This window comes from Epinephelus lanceolatus, chromosome 24, assembly GCF_041903045.1.
Source record: "Epinephelus lanceolatus isolate andai-2023 chromosome 24, ASM4190304v1, whole genome shotgun sequence".
NCBI lineage: Eukaryota > Metazoa > Chordata > Actinopteri > Perciformes > Serranidae > Epinephelus > Epinephelus lanceolatus.
This window is the reverse complement of record NC_135757.1, coordinates 7315463-7341096: the sequence shown is the minus strand read 5'-3', so window position 1 is coordinate 7341096 and position 25634 is coordinate 7315463. Positions and strand designations below refer to the sequence as shown.

Below are 25634 nucleotides of genomic sequence, written 5' to 3'. Positions count from 1 at the left end.
GGTGAGGGTTGGGACATAGATGGACCAGGCTCACCTCCCTCCAGATGTCCGAACTCCTTACCCGATCGCTAAGGCTGAGCCCAGACACCCCACGGAGGAAACTCATTTCGGCCACTTGTGTCCACGATCTCATTCTTTCGGTCACTACCCAGAGCTCATGACCATGGGTGAGGGTTGGGACGTAGATGGACCAGGCTCAGCTCCCTCCGGATGTCCGAACTCCTTACCCTATCTCTAAGGCTGAGCCCAGACACCCCACGGAGGAAACTCATTTCAGCCACTTGTGTCCACGATCTCATTCTTTCGGGCACTACCCAGAGCTCATGACCATGGGTGAGGGTTGGGACAGAGATGGCCCAGGCTCAGCTCCCTCTTCACCACAACAGACCGCCCTTTAATGAAGGATGACCTACTGGACACCTATACTGTCAGATTACATTTTGCATTATCAGAGGGCACCTTGCAATATAATGCAATCCTATCAAACAAGATCTTAATGTGTAATTTTGTACCCACGTCCGTCCTGGTTATTAATAGGCTGCTTGTATTGTTCAATAGATGACGAGGGAGGGAGAGGAGGAGGGAGGCACAGAGCGAAAGAGAGAGAGACACACAGCGCGAGCTCACAGCTGATTTCCTGCAACATGTAGATGAAGGACGGAGCAGGACACCGCTTCAACTTTCCAGTCCTCGTCTGTCCTCACTCACCGGACACACCGACGCAACTATCTGCTCTCCAACAGAGCGCGCGACACAAACGCAGCCTCATTTACATGCGTACCAAAATAGTAACTTGTAAAAGCACAGCAGCACAGCAGGAAGCAGCTGGGTCCGCCGAGGAGGATATTATTACTGCATTTCAGCGCCGGTAGTCGTTAAACAAAGCGGGACAGAGACACCGCAGGGATGATGAGAGGCTCCGCTGCTCCGGTGGTGGAGCGGCCCGGGCTGGAGGACGTAGCCGAGGAGGAGGACGTGTTCGCTGCGGAGGGAAGCTCCAGGAGCACGCTGGAGCCCTGCAGCTGTCAGGTGTGTGTGTGTGTGTGGGGGGGGGTGGGTGTTTACTGGCCTGTAAAACTGGGTGCTTCCTCTTTCCTACTTTCACCCAGCACTACCAGAACTCACGTATAATCAGAAAATAATTCAGTATTCTCAGTGGACCACCAAAATGTGTGTGGCTGTTTCCTTCAGGTACCTGGGGAGCACGGCATGGAGGGGGCAGAGGAAGATGAGGGACAGCTGTCAGTGTCCCAGATGGAGGCAGAGTTTCTCCAGCTGACCCTCAGGAAGCAGGTGTCCTACAGGTAGGGAGCACCAAACAACACAAAAAAAAGTGGAATGCGACCCACTTCCTGCTAACCTGTTCGACCTGAATGCTGCACTCTAGCCCTTCCCTGACTTGTTACTGGAGGTCACATGGTGCTGTGTCTGTGTTTGTGGGAAAAATAACTGTTAAAGGTGCTGTGTCACATGTTTGTGTGTGTATTCAAAGTGAAAAGGTTAAGATCAGGTCCATCCCTGAGATCAGACCTTAAGCTCTGTAACACTTCCTGACACAAACATCATCCAACATCCATTTTTGTACATATCCAATTGTTGACTATAGCTTACTTGTAAGGGGATACTGTAAAGGTAGATTTATTGGTCGAGGAAGGGGATGAAGAGTTGGAGCTGGATGGAGTCGTGGTTATGAAGCCGAGGGGCTGGCGTCTCAATGAGCTCCATGCTTCGTAATCCCCCAGGGCTCATATCTGGGACCATCTCGTTGTGACCCACTTGGCTCTCTTGCTGAGGAAGAAGAAAGGAAAACAACAGGGTTTCGGGGGTAGAGTCTTGAGAACTGAGACAAACAGAAGAGAAAGGGTCAGACACACTTAGGTTACAGCAGGTGATTGAACTGATGAGGCGCAGGCTATATTTCGGTGAGGGAACAACCGACATGACCATTTCATAAGGGGTCCCTTGACCTCTCACCTCAAGGTATCTGAATAACACTGGGTTCTATCCCACTGGACTCCCCTAAACTCAAAAAGGTTTGTTCCTAGTAAATGTTTTCTGACTTACAATCAATGTACTTCTTTAAATTAAAGCTGTGGATTTGCGTTTTTAAGGACCAAACAACCAGTCTATTTGAAAAACAATGAATCACTAAACACATGTATATACAGATACACATTAAACTGTCCAGGTATCAGACAGTTAGTGTTAACCAAATATAAGTATTTGATTCCTTTACTCCAAACTGATGTAGTTGCCAAACTGATGTAGTTGCCACTGGACGTCAGTATGATGTCAGAAAGACAATGGAGTCTTACGTTGGACAGATGTTAAATTTCAGTTGGAATGAAAATAGGGAAAATTATATTTTAAATGTCTAATGAGATTAGGATTTAATGTTGTGTGGATGTAATGACATTTGCAGTCGCTGGGTTTTGTTCGTCACACCTTATGACCAGTGTTGGGGGTGATGCGTCACTAAAGTACCCACAAAGTCCAAGTCCATTTTAATGGCCATGTGTCCCACATTTTGTTGATCGACTTTTCCAACAAATGTTTAGATTCTTTCTTGAAGTATTCAGGATTAAATCAAATTTCTGATTCAGTGTTTTAACGAAAATCTTTTAACTGTTTTGATCCTTTACTGTTGCTTTTATTTGAAAGCATGACATCTTCTCAGTCAGGTGGCAGATAGGCATATTTACTGCAATAACAAACTGCTCCCTCAAATGCAGCTTAAAGGTTTGACATCAGGAGTATTCATGATGTTGTCTTGGTTTTGTCTCTGTCTTTGGTGCTCAGTACTTGAAGTGGTGCACTGCAACGTCTTTGTCCTTGAAACACCTACGGAGTGGTTAACTTTTTTGAAAATACAGTTATATTCCACCAGCTATGCAGTCTGTCTGCATATGTAACCCACCATGACAAACAATCCCTATTATTATTATTATTATTATTATTATTATTCAGACTGCACATTGTTCAACTAGCAAAGAAAAAAAACAGTGTGACTGCAAACACTCACCATTCAGTTTAAAATGTCACTGTGTACGCTCTGCCTCTAAACCCAGCAGGCCACCAGTGTTGTTTGTCGTTGATACTTGGGTGTTTTTATGCCTCTGTGCTGGTAATAGCTGTGGCCGGAGGCATTGTGTGTACAGGTTGTCTGTCCGTTTGTCCCATCCTTGTGAACACGATATCTAAAGAACACCTCAAGGGAATTTCTTTAAATTTGGCACAGACTTCCACTTGGACTTGACGATGAACTGATTCGATTTTGGTGGTCAAAGGTCAAGTCTATGTCACCTCGTCTCATCCTTGTGAACATGATATCTCAAGAATAAACTGATTAGAATTTTGTGGTTGGTGGTCAAAGGTCAAGGTCAGTGTGATCTTACAAAATATGTTTTTGGCCATAACTCATGAATTCATATGCTAATTATGACAAAACTACACACATGTCTAATAGGATAAAATAGTGAAGTGATGACATTTAATATCCAAAAAGTCAAAGGTCAACTTCACTGTGACATCATAATGTTCTGCATAAAACAATTTTCTGGCCATTATGCAATGTCATATCTCAGGAACAGAAGGGGAGACTTGGTCAGATATTGAATTGGTGACACTAATCTTGGGTGTTCACCTTGAAACTGTGCTGATTGTATGTACGTTAAACCTTACATATCCATCCATCCATTTTCATCTGCTTATCTGGAGCTGGGTTGCGGGGGCAGCAGGCTGAGCAAAGCACCCCAGACGTCCCTCTCCCCAGCAACGCTTTCCAGCTCCTCCTGAGGGACCCCAAGGTGTTCCCAGGCCAGATGGGATAAGTATGTTCTGGGTCTGCCCCGGGGCCTCCTACCAGTGGGATGTGCCTGGAACACCTCCAGTGGGAGGCGCCTTGGAGGATCCTGATCAAATGCCCGAACCACCTCAACTGACCCCTTTCGACGTGAAGGAGCAGCTGCTCTACTCCGAGCTCCCTCTGGATGTCCGAGCTCCTCACCCCATCTCTAAGGCTGAGCCCAGACACCCCACGGAGGAAACTCATTTCGGCCACTTGTATCCATGACCTCATTCTTTCGTTTACCACTCAGAGCCATGACCATGGGTGAGGGTTGGGATATAGATGGACCAGTAAATCGAAAGCTTTGCCTTCTGGCTCAGCTCTCTCTTCACCACGATGGACCGGCGCAGCGCCTGCATCGATGCAGACACGGCACCAAATTGCTGATCCATCTCACGCTCCATTCTACCCTCACTCATGAACAAGACCCCGAGATACTTGAACTCCCTTGCTTAAGGCAGTAACTCTCCCCAAACCCGGAGAGGGCAATCCACCAGTTTCTGCTGAACCTTACATATGCCAACATAAAAATCCCCCTTTATTTTAGTTCCTTCCCTTGGGTAGACTTCTTTACCCATATCAACTAAACCAACTCCATGTCAGCTGTGCAGCTCTGTTTGTTGACGAAGACAACATGATGTGGCTGGAAGTTCCAGAAACAACAAGTTGGACCTTTTGGTGTGATTTGTTTTTGTCGATAAATATAACTTTATTGGGCCCATACTTGGCAGAGGTGTTCTCTGAAAGGCTGAATGTCGACAGAGGGGCAACAAACTTCAAACATTCAACAAAAGAAGTCGCTGAAACAAAGCTGTCCATCTTGGTGTTGAGTTACTCTCTAAATAATTCAGTCTCTGTGTGTATTCATTGAAGGTTTGTATGTCTGTGACAACAAGGAATCATAAAACATCCAAGCTCAGTAGGGTTTGCCTGGAGCAGCAAGGGGACAGCTATTGAGGCAGAGGCCTGTTTACAGAGGAGGAGGAGGAGGAGGAGGAGGAGGAGGGCTTACAATCAGATTAGAGACTATCACACGCCAACTGTTTCTAAGGCAACAGACAGGCCAATGTTTCATTCATGGAGAAAGCAGCGGCAACACCATTAACACTGCCAATACAGTGGGATGTAAGGTCAAAGTGTCCTGAAAACATACAGCAGGAACAGTTGGTTAAATCTATTTCAGATTATATCCTTCAACTGGCTGCCAGACCAACTGATTTCATCACAGGGGCTGCTGGGAAATTAACTGTTGTGGTGAGAGGAGTTGAAAGTATTTGGCTAGGATCCGCGACTGAGCTATAAGGATTCCACTTCAGTTTCTCAGTCAGTTTGGAAACGTGTCCATTACCTGGTGAAAACAACACAGCAAAACTCCCTGATTGCTTTTAAAGGGCTTCATATGGTGACAGAGTAATCTGCTACCTACTAATCCTTTTATAAAATTTGAAAAGTGGCTTTGAAGAGAACATGAGTTATGTTATATCGACAATATTTCACCGCTTTACCTTGCTATCAGACAGTGATTTTTGATGGAGAATTAAAGCCGTTTTATCGCTTTTTTAAAGCCAGACTCCATTGAGAAAAACAGTAATTTAACGTCACTGAACACAGGAACTGCTGGTCTACTGCTGCCTCAATATGGTAGGTTGTTTGTGTTATTCTGTGACTCTGGCATTTAAAAGGGTTAATTTGGATTCACCGAAGTCACACAATAACACAAACTAACTAACTTATGGAGGCAGCGGTAGAGCAGCAGCTCCTGTGATCAGCAAGCTAAAATTGCTGTTTTTGTCAATGGAGTCTGGTGGCTTTCACAAAAACATAAATAACGGCGTTAGTTCCCTGTCGAAAAAGTGCTGTCTAATGGCAAGGTAAAGCAGTGAAAATACTCTAAATATAGCATACACTTAAACTGCTATTGATTTTTTTTAGGTGGCTAAAATATGTTTTGTTGCTGGCCCCCATCCACAGCAGTACATTGCTTAGCCTCTGTGTCAGGACACCTGCCTGCTTCTCCAAACTGGAGGAGTGCCGACTTAAATCTACTGTATGTAATACACTGACTATTGATCAGGAACTCATACAACCCTACTTCAAAAAATCCGAACTATGCCTTTAAATCTGTTAAGCAGTTCTTCCCAGGCTTGCAACGTGCCCAACAAGAACACGACAAAAGACACTGGTGGCAGATTCTGCACCGTAGGCAAACTTTCTCCTCCCGTCAAAAATATGTTTTTTATCTTGCTCCTCCATTGTACAGAATGATGTACGCACAGTGTGTTTTCACATTTCTCTGCTGGAGTTGGAAAAGTTTCTCCGTGCTCACATTAAATCTCAGTTTAACCAGTGGATCTAGCAGCAGGGTTCGGAGATTATACCTCACGCTGGCTGTAACATGGCAGTTACTCTTTTTTAATGTCGTCTCTGTACAGTTGAGAGGAAGAGGCAAAATGATATTAAAGAAAATGTGGTTGATTCGTGCTTTCTAGAATAACATTATAAAAACAGCGTGGGATTTTGAGTCTGGCCTCTAGCCGCAGGCTATAATAAAAACAATAAAAGACACTTTTAATACCTGGAAAGTGTATTTGTGAAAAGCCTATTTGATACTGAAGATGAATGCATGCCAAGCACTGAATGTGATCTTACATAATGTGTACTGATCTCCTCCTGCTCTACCTCAGATGTTTAATTAGTGTTTTGTGCTTCACTCTTTTAAACGTCGCCGCTGGTGTTTGGTTTCAGGTGTAACATTTCAGTAAGGGCGGATGTTTTCTGTCACCGTGCACGAGGCCAGATAGTGAGACATGGCGAAGCTGTTCATCAGCCAGCTTCTTATGTCACTGCCAGCATGAGACATAATCTCAGCATAATTTAGTATAATCAGTAATCCAGATGGGATTGTGTGTGCGTGCTGTTTGTGTGTTAGTGGTGGGGGTGGGGCAGGCTGGTCCGGCTGTCAATTCTCCTGACTCACCACAGGAGTTATGTAACTGTCAGTGTCTGTGTCTGTGGCACTGCCACACTGTGTGTATGTGTGGGTGTGCGTACATTATCTTGTGGGAACTGCCTTTTTTCCAGACCAGGTAACATACTGTATGTTTATCAGGAAGTTGGAGGTATTATAGAAAATATCAGCAGGGGTCGCCACAACCTTAAAGGGATAGTTCAGAATTTTTGAAGTGGGGTTGTATGAGTTACTTATCCATAGTCAGTGTATTACACACAGTAGATGTCAGTCAGCACTCCTCCAGTTTGGAGAAGCAGGCAGGTGTCCAGATGCAGAAGCTAAGCAATGTATTGCTGTGGATGGGGTCCAGCAACAAAACATATTTTAGCCACCTAAAAAAATCAGTAACAGTTTTAGTGTATGCTATATGTAGAATATGCTTTACCTTGCCATTAGACAGCCCTTTTCGACAGGGAACTAACGCCGTTATTTATGCTCTCGTCAAAGCCACCAGACTCCATTGACAAACGCAGTAATTTTTATCTCGTTGAACATGTGAGCTGCTGGTCTGCTGTTGCTCTGATTAGTTAGTTTGTTTGTGTAAATGTGTGACTTTGGTGACTCCAAACTAACCCTTTAAAATGCCAAAGTCACAGAGTTAAACAAACAACCCACCATTTTGAAGCAGTAATAGACCAGCAGCTCCTGTGTTCAGTGACGTTAAATTACTGTTTTTTTCAATGGAGTCTGGCTTTGAAGAGAGCGATATAACGGCTTCAATTCCTCATCAAAAATCACTGTCTGATGGCAAGGTAAAGTGGTTATTAACAGTTATTGATTGTTTTAGGTGGCTAAAATATGTTTTGTTGCTGGACCCCATCCACAGCAGTACATTGCTAAGCTTCCATGTCGGACTCCAGCCTGCTTTTCCAAACTGGGGGTGTGTTGACTGGTATCTACTGTATGTAATACACTGACTATGGATAAGTACCCCATACAACCCCACTGAAAAAAAAATCAAACTACCCCTTTAAAGCAGAGAAACTTGAAGAACCAGTAGCTTCAGAGGAACATTGTGACATTTGTCGAAAATTCTGGCCAACTTGCAGTTTTAGATCATTATCTCTATGACATAAACACCACTGGTTTCAACTTTCTGCATGACCTCCCTACTCTGTGCTGTCATCTGATGCTACAGACACTCTTATCTGATCCCAATTCCCAGCCTGTTTTTAGCAGGATCAGTGATTTGCTTAATGTGTCGTTGAATATGCAGGAGGCAGTGGCTGTGCTTGGAGGTGTGAGTACCTCAGAGACATGCTGTTGGACGTGCTGTGACATGATGATCGCTTTCGCTGCTGCTAGCTGATCAACAGAGACTCTTTCACGTTCACTGTGGTTTCTTGTCGTCAAGCAGCGTGACTGTGAAGTCTAAGAGTGAGTCGGGAACCATGTTGTTAGCAGATGTGAGGGATACGTCAGTTGAATGCTTCTCACAAGTTGGCCTCTTGCACTTCGCACAATCTGTTGAAAGAATCTTTGCAGCAGTGTGGGGAATTTCTCATTCATAGTCTCATCTGCTTCTATTCGCCTCAGCTTTTCTAGGGCATCGTCGAGGGGTACACTTGATGCACATATGAAACCTAAACCTAAAGTGTTCTGATCGGCAGTCTTGACGCCAAGCTCCCTCAGAATTCAGTTGATCAATTTTCATACAAGTACAGCCTCGACTCTCAAGAAGGTATGCGCTATATGATTGGCAACCATGTCATGACCTTGCCAAATCAGTCTCAGCAAAGTCGTCTCTGCACAACTTCTTTGCTTCCTCCTGTGTAGGCATCATCATGCTCTCAGGTTGTCTGTCCGCCCATCTGTCCCATTCTCTTGAACGCAATATCTCAAGAGTTTCTTCAGATTTGGCACAAACGTCCTCTTGTACTCAAGGATGAACAGATCAGACTTTGGTGGTTAAAGGTCAAAGGTAACTGTGACCTCATCTGTATCATTCTTGTGACCATGATATCACACCAAGGCCTTGAGGGAACTTCCTCAAATTTGGTGCAAACGACCACTTGGACTCAAGGATGAATTGATTAGTGTTTGGTAGTCAAAGGTCAAGGTCTCTGTGACCTTGTGAACCTGATATCTCAAGGATGCCTCGAGGGAATTTAAGCAAATTTGGCACAAGCATGGGGCGTCGGTAGCGTAGTGGTTAGTGCCGGCGCCCCATGTACAGAGGCGATGCCTCGCTGCAGTGGTTGCAGGTTCGACTCCGGCTTGCAACCCTTTGCTGCATGTCAGCCCCCACTCTCTCTCTCACCCCATTTCAATCTGTCCTGTCCATTAAAGGCAAAAAGCCCAAAAAATAATCTTTAAAAAAAAAAAAAATTGGCACAAGCGTCCACTTGGACTCAGCAATGAACTTATTAGACTTTGGTAGTCAAAGGTCAAGGTCTCTGTGACCTTGCTTCAGTCTCGTTCTTATCAACGCAATATCTTTAGAACCCCTTGAGGGAGTATCCACTTCTACTCAAGTTTGAACTAATTAATATTTGGTAGTCAAAGGTCAAGGTCACTGTGACCTCACAAAATTTGTGTTTGGCCATAACTCAAGAATTCATATGCTGATTATGAAAAAATTTCACACAAATGTCTAACAGGATGAAATGATGGCATTTAATATCCAAAAGGTCAAAGGTCAGCTTCGATGTGACATCATAATGTTCCGCATAAAATACTTTTCTAGCCGTTATTCAATGACATACCTCACAAACAGAGACTGAAACTGTGCTGATTGTATAGGTCTTCTGTGCTGCCGGGTTGAAGGTGTGTGTGAAGCATCCATATTTTAGAGTTTTTAGCTTCTTTGCAGCAACATCCATATTTGAAGCATTGTCAACTGTCATGGCTACATATGAGTCTGGACAGACATGGATGTAAACTGTAACTTGACCGGTTTGCAGAGGCATACAACCATGAGGTTGCAATTCTATTTTTTTTTTCGGAGACCTTAGACATTGGATTTTGTCTTCCAAACATTTTTCTGACAGAGGTTCATTCTCTGGGGGACTTTATCTTGACGAGTACACATGTTTTGTATAAACTTGGATTTTGTTGTGAGCTGCAATAAATGCGGGCCTTTAACAGACTGTCCTTGATGCACTTTGTGTCGTCAGTGCTTTTGTCCTCACAATTCTTCTTGGCAGGCACGTGGCTCAGGAACATTGTCTGCCGCATGTATCCTTTGCTGGCTTTTCGTCTTGTTAGAGGAATCTGCAACAGACCGAGACCACTTAGTGAGTGCCAGAAGGGCCTGTGCAAAGGGGTGTTTATGACTAACACGTGAATGATGATGTAAACCAACAAGTCTATCTCAATCAGAAGTGACTTCACTTAGAGTCAACAATGATTGATTGCACAGTGCACAATAAAGATGGAAATAGTGGAAAGTTCTTTGGTGATTAGACCCTGACATGACATGTTTGTTCAGGGGGCAGGGATGGTCGAAAGACTGGAGGCGAATGGGGCGGAGAGTCGCGTCTGTTTGACCTGAAATGACAGCAGCAGAGAGAACGACTTTAAAATCTGACAGTAACAAGATGATTGTTTTCGGGAGAGTGTAGCAACATCTGGTTGGATTAACTCAGAGTGACGCCCAGTCAGTTGATAGAGTAGAAGCCGGAGAGTGAGGCAGAGAGATTTGTGAATGAACGAGTATAAAGAGTCTCCCTGACTGACCCTCTGCTAAGCTTCATATAGCCGACAGCAGCTTTCAGACCTGGTTGTTGGTCAAATAGCCATGGGAGAGGCTCAATTCCCAGTCTGTTGTATGTCCTGGGATCATTTTATTTAATCTTTATCCAGTAGGAGTTGCTTTGTTCGGACCCACCCTGTAGATTTCTAGATTTCCAGTTAACTAGGTTGTGATCCTTGAAGGTCCTAGATATCATTTCTGGGTCTCAACAAACAAGAAGGAAGGGTTTTGCCCCCTGGGTACAAGTGATGGCAAGCATTAGTGACTCTGATTGTCTAATCTTTCACAGTGACCATTTTAAACCACAGAATCATCATATAGTCTGATCATGGCTTTCGATGCCACCTTCTCTATCACTCCCAAGTGAGTAATATGAGACAATGGGCCCCACAACCTCTCCTACACAGGACTAGAGACACACAAAGACTTCACAGTCATTTTGTCTCTCTTTGAGCTAATTTTGTTTTTTGTGTCTTTTTTTGGGTGTTTGTGTCTCTTAGAGGTCACTTTGTTTCCCTTTTTTAGTTGGTTTGCCCCTTTTTGTAGTTGTTTTGTGTCTCTTTTTCTTTTAGGTAATTCTGTATCTTTTTGCTGTTTTGTGTTTCTGTGTAGTCATTTTGTGTCTCATAGGGGAAATTTAATGTTTTTTTTTAAGGAAAATTTGTGGGTTTTCTTGGTCATTTGTGTCTTTTTCTAGTCATTTTGTGTCTCTTTAAAGTAATTTAGTGTTTTCTTGAGGTAATTTTGTCTTTTTTGGACATTTTGTTTCTCTTTTTGGTTGGTTTTCCCCTTTTTGTTGTTATTTTGTGTCTCTTTAAAGTAATTTAATGGTTTTCTTAAGATATTTTTTTGTCTTTTTTGGACATTTTGTGTCTCTTTGTATTCATTTGTGTATCTTTTTGGTTGGGATGCCCCTTCTCGCAAATCTTCTGTGTCTCTTTGAGGTAATTTTACATTTTTTTTTACTTTTTTTTTTGCCTTTTTAGTTGTTTTGCGTCTCTTTGAGGTAATTTGTTCCCCTTTTTGGTTGTTTTGCCCCTTTTTGTGTATTGTTTATTAAATGAATCCCCATTAGCTGATGCCTTGGCGACCGCTAGTCTTCTGGGGGTTTGTGGTAGTAGTAGTAGTGGTGTCTCTTAGAGGTATTTTGGAGGGTAATTTTATGTCTTTTTTGGACATTTTGTGTCAGTTTTTAGTCAATTTGTGTCCCCTCTTTGCATATCATTTGTGTCTCTGTTGTCATTTTGTGTCTCACTGAGGTAATTTTATGCTTTTGGGGTAATTTCATTGTGTTTTTTTGTGGCTTCGTTGTCATTTTGTGTTTCTTTGAGGTAATTTTGTGTTTCTTTGTAGCCTTTTTATGTCTCTTTCTGTTTGTGTTGTCCCTTTTTGTGGTCATTTTGTGTCTTTTTTAAGTCATCTAGTTCTTTTATTTGTCATTTTGTCTTTCTTTGTAGTTAATTGTATCTCTTTCCTTTAGTTTTGTCCCTTTTGCAGTTATTTTGTGTCTCTTTGCAGTTCCTTCACATCTCTCTGTTGTCTTTTTGTGTCTCTTCCTGGTCTGTACATGTTATTTTGAGTTACATTTTGTAGGTGAAGGCCAGGGGGCCCTGACACTTTGGGCCCCTGGGTCTGTTCCTGGTGGGCCCGTTCAGTAATCCATCATGATCACTCCTGGACCAGCTTTACATGACAAGAGTACAGGTGCTGTTTGCACAAAATGTATCAAGGTCTGTCTGGTATTTGTAATCACACATGAGCAATGGTTATCAGTGACAATAGAGCGTGCAGATGGAACACAGACGTGTTGCCTCCAGACGGCTGTAAAGGCAGTTAATTAGCTGAAAGGGAGAGACTTCATACATGTTGTGTTGTTGCAGCTGACAGATGCTGATAAGAATCAGACATCAAGCGCCGTCTTCCTGGCAGTAACAACACTAATTGGAATACAATTGTGTTTATTCTGTATAATTAGATGTGTCTGCTGTTTGAAGGATGTATAATGGAAGTAGACCAACATTATAACAAAAGGCTTGTGTCAGATTTATGATGCTTACTCATGCACTCAGCCTCGACACAGTGCTCGGAGTGTGTTTCTTGCTTGTAAGTGACACAGGGTTGTGTCCATACCAGTTGTGTCTTGTGCTACCTTCCGAACAAAATGTTCACCTCTAAACAATAAATAAAATCTAATCGTCAGAGTGTAATCAGGTAAGCGCCTTTCATTTTGGCCGCTGCCTGAGCTTTTCTCTCACACCTTTATTATTATTATCATGCCTGAAATGTCATCTTTGTACACAAGCTAATAACCTGAGGCTGTGTTTATGCAGACAACAGCACTGCATGGAAAGCCAAAGTCATTCATTTCAGGAGACCTTTGTGTGAGCACGGTGTATGCAGAGGGCTCCCGCAGGGTATCAAAGAAAAACACATAGGGTTGCCATGGCCAAATGACGTTACGTACCATTAAGTTATGAAGGTTAGGCTTATGCAAGTAAAGTAAGTTTAGGAAAGGAAACATGGTGATGACATACCTCAAAAAAACTTTTGGTTACGGTCCCAAACACTGGTCTCCTGGGGGATAGTCCTGTGTTTTTTGACCTGTCTACCACCCCAACGTGCCTCCTTACATGGACTCTCAGTCTTTATAGTACTTCCGTCTTTACTTCTGTCAACGCATAGGTCAAGTGATTACAGCCTTCCACCTTGCATAGGGTATACATCAATTACAGGCTCAGTACCATGTGGGATATATATGAATTACTTGGTGTTATTATGTGCAATTATGTGTGTTATATACAAATTACTCGCTCATGATTACGTGCGTTATATACGAGTAACTTGCTCATGATTACGTGGGTTATATATGAGTTACTTGCTCATGATTATGTGGGTTATGTACGAGTTACTTGCTCATGATTACGTGGGTTATGTACGAGTTAGTTGCTCGTGATTACGTTGATTATTTAGGAGTTACTTGCTCATGATTATGTAGGTTATCTACGAGTTAGTTGCTCGTGATTACGTTGATTATTTAGGAGTTACTTGCTCATGATTATGTGGGTTATGTACGAGTTACTTGCTCATGATTACTTGGGTTATATACGAGTTACTTGCTCATGATTACGTGCGTTATATACGAGTTACTTGCTCATGATTACGTGGGTTTTATACGAGTTACTTGCTCGTGATTACGTGGGTTATATATGAGTTACTTGCTCATGATTATGTGGGTTATGTACGAGTTACTTGCTCGTGATTACGTGGGTTATGTACGAGTTAGTTGCTCGTGATTACGTTGATTATTTAGGAGTTACTTGCTCATGATTATGTGGGTTATGTACGAGTTACTTGCTCATGATTACTTGGGTTATATACGAGTTACTTGCTCATGATTACGTGCGTTATATACGAGTTACTTGCTCATGATTACGTGGGTTTTATACGAGTTACTTGCTCGTGATTACGTGGGTTATGTATGAGTTACTTGCTCATGATTACGTGGGTTATATACGGGTTACTTGCTCGTGATTACGTGGGTTATGTACGAGTTAGTTGCTCGTGATTACGTTGATTATTTAGAAGTTACTTGCTCATGATTACGTGGGTTATATATGAGTTACTTGCTCATGATTATGTGGGTTATGTACGAGTTACTTGCTCATGATTATGTGGGTTATGTACGAGTTACTTGCTCATGATTACGTGGGTTATATACGAGTTACTTGCTCGTGATTACGTAGGTTATGTACGAGTTAGTAGCTCGTGATTACGTTGATTATTTAGGAGTTACTTGCTCATGATTATGTGGGTTATATACGAGTTACTTGCTCATGATTACATGCGTTATATACGAGTTACTTGCTCATGATTACGTGGGTTTTATACGAGTTACTTGCTCGTGATTACGTGGGTTATGTACGAGTTACTTGCTCATGATTATGTGGGTTATATACGAGTTACTTGCTCGTGATTACGTGGGTTATGTACGAGTTAGTTGCTCGTGATTACGTTGATTATTTAGAAGTTACTTGCTCATGATTACGTGGGTTATGTACAAGTTACTTGCTCGTGATTACGTGGGTTATATACAAGTTACTTGCTCGTGATTACGTGGGTTATGTACGAGTTAGTTGCTCGTGATTACGTTGATTATTTAGAAGTTACTTGCTCATGATTACGTGGGTTATGTACAACTTACTTGCTCGTGATTACGTAGGTTATGTACGAGTTAGTTGCTCGTGATTACGTTGATTATTTAGGAGTTACTTGCTCATGATTATGTGGGTTATGTACGAGTTACTTGCTCATGATTACGTGGGTTATATACGAGTTACTTGCTCATGATTATGTGGGTTATATACAAATTACTTGCTTGTGATTACGTGGGTTTTATACGAGTTAGTTGCTCGTGATTACGTTGATTATTTAGGAGTTACTTACTCATGATTACGTGGGTTATATACGAGTTACTTGCTCGTGATTATGTGGGTTATGTACGAGTTACTTGCTCATGATTACGTGGGTTATATATGAGTTACTTGCTCGTGATTATGTAGGTTATGTACGAGATAGTTGCTCGTGATTACGTTGATTATTTAGGAGTTACTTACTCATGATTACGTGGGTTATATATGAGTTAGTTGCCCGTGATTACGTGGGTTATGTACAGATTACTTGCTTGTGATTACGTGGGTTATGTACAAGTTAGTTGCTCGTGATTACGTTGATTATTTAGGAGTTACTTGCTCATGATTACCTGGGTTATATGTAAATTACTTGCTTGTGATTACGTGGGTTCTATATGAATTGTGGTGCATAACTTTTCGTAGGTATATGTACGATCAGTTCATGAGAACAGCCTATGACTTGTTAACTTCTGTGCAGTAAAGCTCTTCGCAGATCTGTCAGTAAAACTGGACTTCCTGTTCTTTTTTTCATTGTCTCACTGCTGCTTGGAACAACATGGATCCACCACAGCAGGGCGTTATCTTCTTTATTGCAGTGCTGATTTCAATCTGAGGGTGTGGTAACACGCTGACTGCCAAGAAACTTGCTCAGCACACTCATGATAAACAGACAAGTAGGGCTAAACAGTATCGGAAAAGTCTTCTTTTTTGACACAATATTTCGATTGCGATTCATGATACAGTTTTTTAAAGAAGATGCTTATCTTCCTCTGCCATCTTCCTTAGCCATAATATTCACTATATACTGTAGAAGCATAAATAGACTTGCATTTGTATTGCCCTTTTTTAGTCTTCTGACCACTCAAACCTGGGTCGTGAGGAGCTGCAGTGTTTATTCAGAGAGAAACTGAAAGCTTTACTGTCATATACTGCCACTTTACAGCTTTAATTTTCTCCCTTCTCACACCTTATCTGCTCAGGGCTCATCCACCATCACTCTCTGTCTCTTTTTTTCTCTTGAACACACACACATTAGGCATATATGCTACTCATTATACATCATATTTAATCCTGGCCTTGGCTGACGCTTGGTCAGTGGTTTTTGGTGTCAGATACAGGCACTAAGAGGCATTTTTTTGACATTTGGAGCAACTGCCGTAGTATAAGGAGCAAGAAAGTCCACATAGTACGGACATAAGGGGAGGTGGATGGGTTTCACCCGGGGGACCACTGCTAGTTTCCTTTGTGAAACCAAAAGTCAGTCTTCCTCGTTGCATTAGTAACAAACGTAGTTATTTTAAGCCAAACCATGATGTGTTTTTCAAACCTAACCACATGCTTTCACTGCCCCAACCAAAGGAAGTAAACCTACAAACATTTTACGAACGTTCAAAGTTTATTTTGAAAGGAGCTGCAAGCATTTTATAAGCAGAAATTGTACATTTTCCGTGAGAATGATAGTTTATTTTGAAAAAACACAACACATGTAATGAGTGTAAGTTGACACGCCGTCCTTCAACACGCAAAACTGACATTGAAGCAACACATTCGCAGTCCGACTTCGTCACATATCGATGTTTGGTCATGGACTTCCCACACAGACATAACGTGCAAAGTTCCCTGGGTGCGGTGAAGTTCTGGGACTCTGTGTCGATTTCAATGCGTGGTTGGGTTCAGAAAAAGGAACAGAATTTGGCTTTGCAATCATACAGGAAGCAAACACTGGCCTCCTGGGTGAAAGTCCATGGTTGTTGGACTCATCTAACACCCTTCTTGCCTGCACTACTTGGACTTTCATTGCCTTAACTGTGGTTGATGTCCTGTATCATGCCAACTTTTTTCTAACACCAAAAGTCACTGCCCAAGTGTTGGTTTACGATGACTTCGCAGAGGGGTACCTAGAGTGTCACAGTGTCACCAAGCGTTGGTGTTGATGAATTGGCAGAGAATAATATGTGTTACTTAAATAACTCCATGGTCTTTCCTCTAGTTCCACCCTCAGTGTGTGGTCATTTCAGGCAAGACTACTGATGATCATATTGACGATCATGATTGACAAATGTTAAATGAATATTAACTTGACCAGCTGAGGGAGTGGGAGGGAAAACACAATGCCCCTGTCGCCTTGAGCCAAAAAGTTGCATAATGTAGCAACAACAGTACACCAGATGGAAGCAAACACAGATGGCGGAGATAAAAAGCAAAAGGACAGATGGGAGCGCGGGGCCCACCAGTCCAAAGCTGCCTCGACTCCTTCTCCTCGCAGGACTCTGTCGTGTTCAGCGTGCATGTTGTTTGTCTCTCCTTGTGAATGAAGATGAGGTCGCTCACTCGGGCCGACTACTATGATGAAGGTCACCACTGTTGTGAAAACCCACTTTCCTCTTATCACTGTAGAAGATCATATCTCTCTGCATGCAATGCATCCTGTAGAACTAGATAGATACAACAATTGTCTCAGATGAGTTATTTATGGTCTCAAAGTTTGAGATTTTGAACTTTTTAAATGATGATCAGTGTGTTTGTGCTCGTAAATCAACCTTTAAACCTGTTTGTAAATATGTAGAAATGATTTCTAGCTGTGGCAAAAGTTAGGTCTAAATGAGATATCATCGCTTTCTACAACCTGTCACCCTGATTCCAATTTCTGATATCTGTACGAGCCTAATTAAATTAGTTCAAAGACATGATGACCACCTGAGGCCAGCGTTTTCACTTGTACACATGTACTAAAATATAATTGGCAGAGTGCCATAAATGCACCGGGCACCGGAGGATGAATCCTTTTAATTTTGATAATGAGCTTTCCTCTGGTGCCCTCGCTTGACTCAAATCTCATCTTTGCACACAAGATGTTTCTTCAGTAAATAATACGCTGAGCACAGTCACAGTCTGTTTGCTGTACACGCTCTGTGAAACAATGAACAATACAACCAGGTAAATGTCACTCAGTCAGGCCTCTGTTTATGTTTTGAGGCTCAACTGACATTTGCCGCTACATTTCAGATGATCTTAAAGAAAAAGCTTTGAATGTCTCTTCACAGTGAATGCATCACATTATCCATCAGCAGCTGGTCACATGCAGTTAAAGCCTTGTACTTCTTCCCTGCCACAGTACTGCTTCTATTGTTGGTTATCAACTGAAAACAACAACCAGTTAGCATTATGTGTCAGTGCAGGGTCGGATGCAGTAAGTAGGTTAATCAATGTCACTGATCACTGCTGTCTCTCCACAGTGGAGCGTTATTAATAAACCATTATGTGTTTCTCTGCAAATAATTTCCAGGAAGTTACAATATGTAACTGTAATACTTCACAATGAATTACATTATTATCACCTCACAGGCTTTTACTTTGACATTCAACCATATTCTGAATTAAATTGTGAAATTCATGCTAGTAAATATAGTAATTTTACACAAAGTACAGTAATTCCACGGTAGCATATTGTTAAATTACACAGCTGTGCATAAACTGTGAGGTTACAGTTGAATATAGTCATTTTACAGGAGTGTACTGCTAAATCACAGTAATTTACAGGCATTAACTGCTGTGATGTCACAATACACAGCTGTCATTTCACAGTAAATTACTGTAAAAATGACACAGCAACTTCTTGTGAAAGTGATGCAGCTAGTAGCCAGTAATTTACTGTAAATGTACAGTCAAATATTTTACAGTGTGTATCTCGCTTCTCAGCTGTTTGTGTATTTAAATATATAGATAAATAAATAGTAATGCCACAATTAATGATACGATACGACATAATGGTTTATGTTTCATCGAGCAACAAAATGTCTTAAATAGACGCATCCACCGTGACGTCACGTTAACTCCTGTTTTAAAGCCTTGAGTTTGGCATTTTAGCTTTAGCTGAGACGTAATTTACAGCTGAAAAAGATAATATATTGCAATTTATTTTATTGCAATACTCAGCTTATTGCAACACATTTAAAACTGCAATAATATCGTATCGTGACTTAAGAATCGTGGTAATGTCGTATCGGCGTATCGCTTCTAGTTTGGTTAGCACTTTGCATTTACAGTGATGGTTAACTGTGATAATGCTAATGCTAATTTTTGCTAGTGAAAAATAGGCTTATTAAACCACTAAAACAAAATGTACTAACCAGCACAACTGAATATTCGACTCGTAAGAGGATCTACTGCATTGGCTTCATTCAGGTTGCAGCTTTAGCTCCATAATAACTGATTGACAGGGTTGCTTCACATCGTGTTCTCTTTAGCTCTGTTATACATAAAGCCAAGTACTAGATCATTATTTCATCACTATCTGCTGTGTAACCATGTTGTAAAAATTCATCCTGACTCACGAGTTTGGTTGGCACCAATGTGGCAACATGAGCCCTTCCACAGATGGAGCTGACACAGTCAGCAGACAGGAGGTGCTGATCTGTACTGGTTATTCATCAGCCTCTCTCTTTCTCTTTTACATGCACATCACTGTGAACACTCAGTCTGCCAGATCCTTCTGTCAAAATCAAATTAACATGACGAGCCGATGCAGGCGTAAGCAAGGACTGCTCGGAGTGTAGTGAAATGGCAAATGGCTGCGTTAATCTGACACTTAAATCTAAGTCTGTCTCTCGCCGCAACTACCACTATCACATCATGGTCTTTGTAGTCGTTAGTGTGTTGAAACTCAAACTCATTCATTTTACAACAATCCTGCTCTGCTATGGTATGTTGAACATACTGTAGCAGGTATGTTGCGTGGTGAATTTAAATCTGTCCCTGTTGGACCGATGCAATCCTCCTACACCCCCTAACATCTCCAGTTTCGATCACAGCCAGCACCCATGGGTCCTCCTTAAGCTTGTAGTAGAACGTATCATACAGGTCCCACTTGGACTCCTTTCAGAGGGCTCTACCTAGAACCCAACATAAAGAGTTATACATCAAACCATCTGTGAAACATCCTCATGTTGTGTTCACATACGCCACCCAGATCCCTCTCTGGGGGTTCAATACAGTGTACAACCTTTCCACTTTCTAAAGCCCAGTTCAGACCAAAGATTCGCAATGAGACAAAACCGTTTTAGAATGTTGCTGAGAAAAGTTGCAGTGGTGTGAACTGGCTGGTCTGGACTAGACTCAAGCCAGCTGATGGTGTCACCTGCAACTTAGCTGGTCAAATCGCCGGTAACTGGTTTTAGAATGTAAAGCACGTGACCTGTTTCAACAGCCAATCAGCTTGTAGTGAAGTCTGCTGGTCAAGTCGCAATGACCGCAGACGGTGTGTTCACTTACCGCGGCAGGTGCTCCATCCCTGCTGGGCCCTCTGTTTCAGTCCTCACAGTGCGCCGGACAGCCACAAAATAAACCTGAAAAGCTGCAAATCAGAACAGAAGTACAGAGAGTTGTTGCATAGTGATGATACACCATCTCATCTAGTTGCATTGGTGTGAATCGGCAGGTTTTTAGAACATTGCAGAACAGTACATTTCAAGTAGTTGCCTGTTTCAGCTCATCTCGTCGTGAATCTTTGGTCTGAACTGGGCTTAATAGTGCTACCAGGAACTATCTGCTGAAAAGCCTTTAATACTCCAAAGGTTTCATCTAGAACCTATCCTAGGGGGTCTCTAAAAATAGTAATTGATGACCTTACTCATAGCAACACATACAAAGAATTCTTGAAGAACCTTTTCTTTAAAGGTATAATATGTAGTTTTTCCACATAAAAATGTCTAAAAACGACTAAACCAATGTTATATATTTTGTTTAGTTGTGTACTTTGATCATCAGAAATGTTTCCAACAATTTTTACAAACCCAGATAAATATGAAATATTAATAAAAGTTACGGACTGTGTCATTAGGTTGCATGTCAATGGCGACGTAACTCCAGTTACCATAGCCATTAAATGAAGGAGAAGAAGAAGAAGCAGACCGGATGAGACGTCAGAGAATGAACGTTACTGTTGCTAAGCTAAGCTAACTCGTCATGGATCATGATTATACATTGACGGTTACTGCACCTTCTGACACCGAAGCTGTCCCGGTAAACAAGCCGGTAAAACGGAAACGTACGGGTCAACCAAGCGATCCCAGAGGAATTTGGGATAAGAACAGAGCTAAATCAAGGATAAATATTGGTGTGGCCTTTCCGAGATGGAGAGAGCTTCGTGAAAATCTAGGACTACAATTTGACGCCGACCTCACGTGTGTTCTACTAGACAGGTAAGCTAACATCTGGCTGATGTTATCAGAATATTAATCATTTCCACCAGTGTATTGCAAGCACTGCTGCCCGCCGGGGCACCAGCGCTCCGGTCAGTGGCCTCTGCTGCGGAGCGGTGTGGAGCGGAGGCTGGCTAACCACAACATCTAACGATAGGCTTCTATAATGCTGAGCTGATGCCGGTAAATGAACTGCATTTATAAAAGAGGCAGAGGAATAGCTAAACATAAGACGCACTGAGCAAGAGAGAGCAGCAGAGAGGGAGAAGCCATCGCTAACTGTAAAGCTAAGTAAGATCTGTATCTGTTATATGACTACAACTCCTATGATCCCACGCTACTTTGTGACGTCATCCAACTCCGTCTTCTGTTATTGTTTTGGTTTGAGACCCCTAGCGGCAGAAAATTACATATTGCACGTTTAACAAAGAGTTCTTCAAAAGCAAATGGTTCTGGGTAGAACCAACCAGGAAGTACCCTTTTGGATCGCTTAGGGCTCGAGATAGATACAGCCGACACTTCAAAGAGTGTAGGTCTAAAGGTTCTGTACACACTTGTTTGTAAATTGGACATGGGCCTCCAAAGATTTAAAGTCTTTGACTTGCTGACAGATAAAGGCGCTGATGGCACACACCAGATAGATACAGGGGACAATAACGTGGCAAGCTGTCAAGGTTCTTTGACCGTTCTATGTCTCCAAAGATATCTGCAAGCATCAAGTCTTACTCCTGCACCCTATTTTATCTGTAGGTCTCATTTCCACAGCAGCTAATCACTACAGCCACAGACATGGCAGCTTTGATGTTCGTGTTACACATTTTCTCTGTTATCAGATGCAAATGTCCCAACAAGACTATAAGCGAGAGAGAAGGGCTTACTGCTGCGGACCCTTCTCTGCAACTCATTAGGAAAATGGTGTGCTTTGGGGTCAGGTCTGGGATTAATGTTTGAATTTATAATCAGAGTTCGTTATAGAGAAACAGAGGGAAAAATGGGTCAGCGGTGGGTGTTGGGAAGTTAAAAGGATCTCTCCGAATTGTGTGTCATGCTGTTGAGTGGCATTTTATTTGTCATGGAAATACTGAGTGGGCGACGGATGAGAGGGAACAGTGATGACAGAAAGAAGAGGAGCAGGTGTGTGTGTGTGTGTGTGTGTGTGCGTACAAATGCTATGATGTGCTCTGTCTGTCAGAGGCACAGAAACCATAATCACACGCTTTCATCCCCCCCTCCTACACACACTATATAGATATTTTATCGCTATATAAGGAACAATATTTTATATAACAATCAGGGCAGGCGAGAGTTAAGTAATGATGACACCATAACCACAACAAAGGTGTTGTTTCCATGAAGATCCTGAAAGAGGGGTCTGATAAAGGAGTCCGTTTTTAGCCAGTTCCTTTAGAAATGTGTTATTCTGACATAAATAAAAATTCACACATCCTCCACATGTTTGGTGGGACCTTGCAATTTCACCCAGTCCTTGCATAATAAAGTAAAAAGCGAGCTGTAAGTGTGACCAATCACTGCCCTTTATGAATTGTCCAATGTTCAGATCAGACTCTGTGTTGTCTCAGGCTGCGTGTCATCCTTACAACTCAGATATCAACCAATTCTAACATTAAACCATCTCTGCCCCAGTACCTCAAACTAACAATGTGGTTTATGGAGTTATAGCTCAACTAGGCCGTTTACTTGGACCACTGTCCTTGTCCCAGTGTACAAGCACCGGAGTGGAATTGATTTATTGACCGAAGTTTGTCCGACTGTGCTAGGATATGTGGCCATATGCCTTCTTTCAGCTTGTTGGTATTGGACCTTTTTCCAGTTGACCTATTACATCACAGACCAAACAATCACCATTCTGTGTTTGCCTCCGTCCATGTATTTTGAAATATTTAACTTTCAGCGGACACAGCATGAACTGTGTCTCCTTGTCCGTCCAAAATTGCACAGCTCTGGATGTAGATTTCACCATGTTGTTACCAGCATCTGCTATTCGCCTTCTTGGTCAAAGCCTGGGGTGAAAACTGGAGCATGTTCAGTGCACCTAGGCCAGTTTGGGTCTGAGTGGCTTTATACATGTAGGAGTAGTTTGACTCCCAATCACTTGCCAATCTGAGTGTGTTTTTAGCCCCTTTTACACTGCTAGATTTTCTGCGAAAGTTTGCCGGCAAGCTGCGAGTGTTTAGACACACAGAGCCAGATTGGCGAGTTGATCCGAGGTGCCCAATTTTCCGTCTCGTAGGGTAGTCATATTGGCGGAACCCTTTAAACAGACGGAGGCGGCCTTCCGCAACGGGAGGGGCTGTTGAAGACTTGTGGGAGGAGCTGTTGATGACGCTGCACGTGTGACCCACTGGCGGTGGATAAACAGGAAACAGCTGATAGCAGGAATTAGCGAGCAGCTAGTAGCAAGAGGGAAACGCAAACCTGACAGACACTGTGAAGATGAGCAACTGGGGAGACAAGGAATTGCGCGCCCTCCTTGTCCTCGCAAATAAAGAGGCCATTAACCGTCAGATGACGGGGACGGTGAAGAACGGGCCGACTTACGAGAGAATTGTTGAAGGACTGACCAGCTGCAGCTTCCCTCCCACGTCACTGTTTACGTCACACGCTGAGCTACACGTTTTGTTACTTGCTCACGCCCCCCATTGCCCCAAAAAAGGCGCATTCTGTATAAACAAAAGTAGGTAGGCGGCATTTTGCTGCACTCCCCGATTTTGTTTTTATACTGCCAATGCTGAAAAAAGACTGATTGGGCTTTCCTGCAAATTTGCACAATTCCTATCTAAAAAGGGCTAGTGCAACTTTGAGAGATTTGATTTAGTACGATTTCAGTCAGACTAACATGTTTACATGTATTTTCAAAAGTCCGGTTTTAGTCGGACTAACTCATCTCAACAGACAGGGTAGAAACTTGTGGGACTGACTTGTAAGTCATCTGTTTTAAACATTTTCCATAACACGTTCTCGTCAAATACCAATGCTAGGTCTGTAAAAAACAACAACAAACAAACGTAAAAATATGACATGCTAGGTACCTTTCTGTATCTGTTTTGGCAACCTGGTCTCACTCAGAGCTTGTTGAAAACTGCTGTTTAGTCAGTGACTTCCGGTGTCAGACACCAACGAAAAAAAACGTCCTTTCATGTCAGCGTGATACACAGCCAGTCAGGCAGCAGCGGGTGGGAAGGGTGGTGGACTTTCACCCGGGAGGCCGGTGTTTGCTTCCTGTGAGACTGTAAAGCCAAATCCTGTTCTTATTTCCTAAACCCATCATTGCCTCGACCCCACCACGTGCTATTGTTGCCTAAACCCAGTCACATGTATTTGTTGTTGGAGGAAAAACAACGTCAATTTGCGGTGTTGTACCGACGTAGTGCGTTTATTTGGAAAAAGACTGTATGCAAATTGTACATTTTCCTGTGGTTGACTGTCTTTTGACTCAGCTGCTTGCTCCATCAGTAGAGACTGGATACTGACCCCTGGTCGCACGTGCTGCACACTGCATTCAATGAGTTAGACAGACAAAGGTGCGCATGCATTTTTGAGGATATGGAAAATGATACTGTCAGGATAATTTAATAAAAGAGCTCCGTCAGCTGCAGGATTAACATGTTTAACTCATTAACACACCATCATTAACTTTCTTTTAATACCTTTCGTACATTTGGTGGATAATACCTCTGTGCTTTTACTTTAGTAGGATTTAAAATGCAGGACTTTTACTTGTAAAGTATTTTTTATATTGCCGTGTTGCTGCTCTCACTTATGTAAAAGATGTGAACTCTTCTTCCCTCACTGGTGAACAGCCAGTCAGTTGGTGAGTGCTATTGTGACTGTAAGAGTGTGTCAGTCTGCCTGTTACCAAGGCAGCTCTGGACTGTTTTTGTCGTGATTCATGTTCATATTAAATCATCATGTTAAAGCTGGTGGGGTGCATATGAAGTGAAACTATGTTTACAACCTGGTTTCTGTACCTGATGTGCTGATGATAACGTCTCAGTGAATGAGAGAATTAAAGACATGACTGCCTCTGTGTGGATTACACCTCTTCTGTTGCTGGACACTGAATCTTGAAGGAAACTGAGCTGCTGATGGACTGTCTGGTTGTCTGCTTGCTAGACAGCACCCTCATGTGGAGAAAAGGTGACTGTGCGTTTGCTCTAAGTGGCCCAAATGTGACTGTTTCCTCTCCCTTAAATGTATTAAATTTGAATTAAACTGAGTTTTCAGCTCACACTGAATTACAGCATTAATTCTTTAATACTTTATATGTGCTTTTAAGATCTGAAACATGTCTGAGTAGGTGCTTGATTGTCATATGAGATCGAATTTTATGTTGCTTCATTGGATCATGTGTGAAAGGATACGGCTGGAGATATGAAGTTTTATGTGTGTATCAAAACCAGTGTTCCTGAGCTTCATTGTACTCACGTAAGAGCCAAATGTGGATTCATCCGCT

General features: G+C 42.4%; 1 protein-coding gene across 1 annotated transcript in view; it reads left to right on the top strand.

Moving 5' to 3' along the window:
* The first annotated feature begins 625 nt into the window (after positions 1-625).
* Positions 626-25634, top strand: part of dgkza (diacylglycerol kinase, zeta a) — a 149979-nt gene continuing 124970 nt past the window's right edge. Inside the window, exons 1-2 of the mRNA XM_033615708.2 lie at positions 626-1029; positions 1192-1304. Of these exons, the coding sequence (XP_033471599.2) occupies positions 907-1029; positions 1192-1304 (236 nt within the window). The 5' untranslated portion in view covers positions 626-906. The remainder of the gene's footprint in view (positions 1030-1191; positions 1305-25634) is intronic.